This window comes from Xiphophorus maculatus, chromosome 5 (assembly GCF_002775205.1).
Source record: "Xiphophorus maculatus strain JP 163 A chromosome 5, X_maculatus-5.0-male, whole genome shotgun sequence".
Lineage (NCBI taxonomy): Eukaryota > Metazoa > Chordata > Actinopteri > Cyprinodontiformes > Poeciliidae > Xiphophorus > Xiphophorus maculatus.
In genome coordinates, this window is record NC_036447.1 from 6,371,139 (window position 1) to 6,376,385 (window position 5,247).

At 37.6% G+C, this 5,247-nt stretch overlaps 1 protein-coding gene across 1 annotated transcript; it reads right to left on the reverse strand.

The window, feature by feature from the left end:
* Nucleotides 1-155: 155 nt before the first annotated feature.
* Nucleotides 156-3,780, reverse strand: c5h6orf120 (chromosome 5 C6orf120 homolog). The gene is made up of 2 exons (XM_005811286.2): nucleotides 2,423-3,780; nucleotides 156-1,519 (listed from the first exon to the last, which is right to left on the reverse strand). Exon 2 carries the CDS (start codon nucleotides 1,486-1,488, stop codon nucleotides 946-948), a length of 543 nt encoding a protein of 180 aa, XP_005811343.1. The 5' UTR covers nucleotides 1,489-1,519; nucleotides 2,423-3,780; the 3' UTR covers nucleotides 156-945.
* Between the last annotated feature and the right edge of the window lie 1,467 nt (nucleotides 3,781-5,247).

Sequence of the window (5,247 nt, forward strand, 5' to 3'; positions counted from 1 at the left end):
TTTCACTTTCCCCAGAGGACAAAGTGCGACAGAGTACAAGGGACAGACTGAGATTATTTTTGTAAATTATGAAAATAAAGTCATATCAGCAAAATAAAGACGTAAAATTACAAGAAAAAAGTTTTTATGAGAAAAAAAGCAAACCTTTGTGTTTTTTTTCTTTGATAGACGATTGTTTTAAAGTCCTGCTACTGATAATAAATTGATACTTCCTTATTTTTTTAAAACTTCACAAAATGCTCAACATCCCTCCTCTATTAACACAGTGGTAACAATTTATTTTCTTGTAGGATTTCTCATAAAACTATTACTTTATTCTGGTATTATTACTCCTTTATTCTTATATCCCTTTATTCTCATAATTTCAGAAAACCAAATTCTTCCAGTCTGGCCCCAACGCTCCGTCGTACCAAAGCAAAGTGTGAAACGACAGCGATCGATCAGACATTGACGTGTGTCAGACATCACTAGTTGTGCACCGATAAATCAACCAGCCAGTTAATCGGCGTAGATTTCCTAAATTTTGGGAGATTGGTGATCAGCCGATCTTATCCACCAAAAATCAACTACTGTCCTCGTTTTGGAGAGAGGTTTGACTGTCAGCCCCGCCCACCGTTCATATCTGTATGTTCACAGTTAGCAATAGTCACCCTAGCAACTTTCTTGCTATACTTAATTACAGTTCAGACAAAAAAATAAATCCGTACCAACCAAAATTGGAATTGGCAGATCAGCCAGACACCTGCACTCGGTGCGCCCAAAGCAAAGTTCCCAGTGAATTTATCTACTACCTGGTTATTTCTGTATGTTTGACTGCAATTTAAAAAGGCATTAGTTCTGGAGGATATCATAGTAGACATACTATGTCTACTACAAATCATTTATTTTCAGTGCTGACCAAGTCAAATGCCAATCTGTCTCCCAGCATCGTAGGGGCAACAAATTTCAAAACAAAATTTCAAGTATAAGCTTTAAAAGGCCGATCAGTATAGTCCAAAAGATCGATTCCTCCTCTTGAAAGTTGTCCGCTCCCTGGGGGGGTTTCTTATCGATTTGTCCGTCCGACCCCTTTTCGAACGGGTCCTGCGGCACCGACTGGTCGTAAAACACCCGGATCTCAAACTCGCTCTCATGGTACGACGGGTGGCCGTAGACGCCGATCCCCACGGGCCTCTTGAAGTCGCCAGGGACGACCACCACGTCATGGCCACAGGTCACCGACTGCAGCTTGTAGGTGTCGAAGTTCGGGTGGAGCGTTTTGTCAGACACGTACAGGTCTGCGTCACCTTTGAGGCTCTGCATGTGCAGGATGATGCGTCCGTCGTGGTTGAGGCGCAGGTAGCTGTAGTTCCCGGCTCCAATGTGACCCTGGACCACGTGGAGCAGAACCCACTCCTCGGGGATGCCATCATCCTCGGCGGGGCTCAGGAAGCTTCCGGCCTGCGGCAGGAAGAGGGCGACGAGCAGCGCGGCGTGGCCCAGCATCATGGTGAAGGCATCTGTCAGTCCGCCAGACAGCCTGCAAAACATTCACCGTTTAAACTAGAGCTGGGCAATACAACCATTGTTAGGCCTGTCACAATAAATTAATTGCAATAAACAATAATATTGTAGTTTTGAACCCATTTTCAAGTGATATATTAATAATAATGCCCTCTTGAAGACTAATAAACTCTAATTTTTTACAGAACACTCCACAAAAAATACTTTATTACTCCCAAAGGGAAATTACGTTTTGTTCTAATTCATGGATTTTCTTCCGAGAAATTTATACTCCTCCTCCACAATTGAAATACTCCTCAAACTAAACTTGTTTCTCCTGAAATCAACAATAATCTCCATTGTTTTGTTCACATTCTAGATATTTTTTTTCACATCACGCCATAAAGCGGTCCATCTGTTGAATGTGAAAACATTCAACAGTGGTCTCAAACTTACGTCAAAATTGATTTAATTTATATGTTGTTTTTTTCTGAAATAGATAAAAGTTCTAAGATTAAGCGAATAGTGCTCGCTGTTTACTCTTAATCTTCTAGTCAACGCAAAGTTAAAAATAAACAGCTTGGTTTCATCTTCACCGACTGTTCTGACCTTTGATCTATGGATTAAACATACTTAAAACGTTAACAAAACTATTTTAAAACTCACTTCAAAACGTAGTTTGACACTACGGCTTTCAAATCAACCTTCTAGTTTGATGAACAATTCACGTCAAACTCAGAACAAAACCAGAGCAAATCTTGTTCCCTAGCTTCATGCTAATCCGTTATCAGCTAACAGCTGCGGACCGGTGCAGTTTTAAGATTCATAATATTCGTAACAATTACATTTAAAAACAACTAAACAATGCTTTGAGACACTGAGGTTACAATTTAAATTCAACATACTGTACGCAGGAATTTAACACGTTAATGTAACTCACACAGCTGTCGCTTCCAAGCCAACATCTTCCAGTTAGCACAGCTAACAGCAAGTTCTCTTCTTCACTTCCTCTGTCGAAAAGCGGCTCTCTACCGCCACCTACCGCTCAGGAAGGGAGACTCGCCTGCAGGGCGATATGCACTCAGAGGTGGGATTTAAAGCGTTATGTTGAGGGTTTTCTGAAAACTAAATGTATATTTCTTTATATATACAAATTTTAATTTCCTATAAAGCAATCAGCAAATAGAAAATAACATCAGAACAACAGAGCTTGCGAATAAAGCCGAGGTCTCATTTGACATAAACTGTGGGTTTGTCTCTGTGTCTGGTGCATTTTTAGTTAAAACAATCTTCTTTATTCAGTGAAGTTAGTCACAGTGAGCAGAGGGTCCAGAAATTTCACTCAAGTAAGACTAGCAATGCTTCACAATTATATTTCTCAACTAAAACGTCAAAATATGGTGCAATAAAACTCCTCCTACAAGTAATTTGTTTCCAAAAAGTCTCTGAAGTAACATTTACTTACGATACTTAAAAATGTTAGTTTCATAAATTTTGTACTTAAAAGTTGGATTTGGAAAAGTGTTATTTTGTAATTATGTATTTTTTTCCCCCCAGTCTACTCATTAAATACCCATTTTTTTTGTCTGATATTTATTTAAAAATAAATAAATTATACATTTAGGTATGATGCTAATTAGATCCATTAGGCAGTTAGGGTTCTTTTTTATCAAACCCAATATGTCGATTATTTTACTAATGTTATTTTTCAAACACGACTTTGAAACCAAATCAAGATGTTTTCAAATCAGGCTTTTTCATCATTAGTGATTTAAAAACACATAATAAATGTGAAATTTCTGTGCCACACAGCCCCATAAACTCCCATTTCCTTTTTCACAATATGAAAAGCAGTGTTATAAATCGAGATCATAACTGCTGACTGATAATCTCCACAAGAAAAGTCATTGCTAAGTCTGTATCCAAGGAAATTACATGAGTAATAGAAAGTTGAGTGGAAGGAAAAGTGTGATAGAAAACATTTGTCAAGCAATTCATAACGACAACTAGAAACACTGGACGTATCGTACCTGGGTCAAACAGGACAGGATTGTTGCTCACAGGTCTTAATAAATACTCTAAAAATAAAAATGCATTTGTTTCAGATTTTAAGGTTCTGGAGTCTGGAAAGTCTCAGAATCAAGTCAGTGATGATTTGACCTTCTTCCACTGGTCCACTTGGTTTTATCAAGTTCAAAGTCTACCTGGAAGTATTAGAGTCCTTCTAGATTCCCTCAATCAAAATGAACAGAAATTAATCTATAAAACAATATCTTGAATCATTCAATCCTATTCTTTAATTTTTTTATGATTATGGCTAAGAGATAAAAACTTAAAGAAAAATGGAATATTAAATTAGATTGATAAAAACATTTCAAGAAAAACATCAGCCTTCTGAAAAGTATGTTTACTTCTATCCACTCTGCGATGCATGGAAGTGATGCTCCTGTGGTTCTGTTCCCAGCAGTGTGGATCCTTTACTTCTGCACTTTTCCTCCAGATTGTGGAAACAAAGATTTTGGACCACTAAGCATCAGTCCAGTCCCGTTTCTCCAAGTGTTTCTTGATGCGCCGACTCAAGTCTCAGTCAACTCCTAGTGAAGCTCACGCAAACTCTTGCTGGTAAATTTTTTCCTTGCACTCAACCTTCTGTAAATATGAGTTTCGCTTTCTAAAACAGACAAAAATATTGTCATTTTCCACAACATTTACTTGTTTTGGATACCTGCAAAAAATTGAGAAATTAGTTCAACTTTTTAGATTCATTTTCTAAAATTAACTAAACCGTTTTATGATTTTCTAATTGGGAACTGATCTACAATTGATCAGACTAGACCAGTTCTCCCACACTCAGGTTGCCCAACTTCCAAAGCAAGTTGCCACAGGATGTAATAAGCTTCTTGACAGTTGCTTGGATTATTTTTTTATAATATTTACGGTAGTTTACAAAAACAACCAGCTCATTCACCAATGGACCAAAATGGTTGATAATCTAATTCTAAACGCATCTCTGGGGTTGCGGGTGAATTCCTTAAAGAGTTTTATCACCTATTATGGATCCCAACTGTTGCTTTAACAAATAAAACTTATTTTAGGATGGAAAGAGTCTTAGTAGCTGCATTTCCATTAACCTTATAATTGCACAAATTGCATATTAGGAAAATATATCTGCTTAATGGACACACGACAATTTAGAACAAAAACTAATGCTTTCGCTACATTTTTGCGTTAGGATGAGGTGGAATTTCAGCCGTCTCAAAATTAGTTTATTTCTCAAAACTGCAGTGGAAGCATTTTTTTCACATAGCAAGTCAGATGATCAACAACCGGCGTCATTATTGGCGGAAATGACGAAGAAAACGTCAAGGAGTGGTCAGAAGAGGATGGCGCAGCATGTTTTTTAATGACTTATTGCGTGAATAAACTTGTGATTCACACTCAGGTGTGATTTTAATTGCGTTTCTTATTTAATGGAAAGTTTTTTTGCATCACACGAGTCATGTGATCAACATTTAGACGTTACTACTGGCGGAAACGACGAAGAAAACGACAGGAGGTGGTCAGAGGAGGATGGCGCAGCATGTTTTTTAATGACTTATTGCGTGAACAAACTTGTTCAGGTGTGATTTTAATTGCGTTTCTCATTTAATGGAACAACGCAATTGTGTATTTTTTACATTAGCGGAATATCGACAAAGTTTTGCACACATTTGTAATGGAAACGCAGCTAAGCAGAAGCTGAATGACGAAAAAAAACACATCAAG

Bases quoted from the DNA above. Each gene is read 5' to 3' on its own strand.
- c5h6orf120 (XM_005811286.2), bottom strand. From the start codon at position 1,488: ATGATGCTGGGCCACGCCGCGCTGCTCGTCGCCCTCTTCCTGCCGCAG.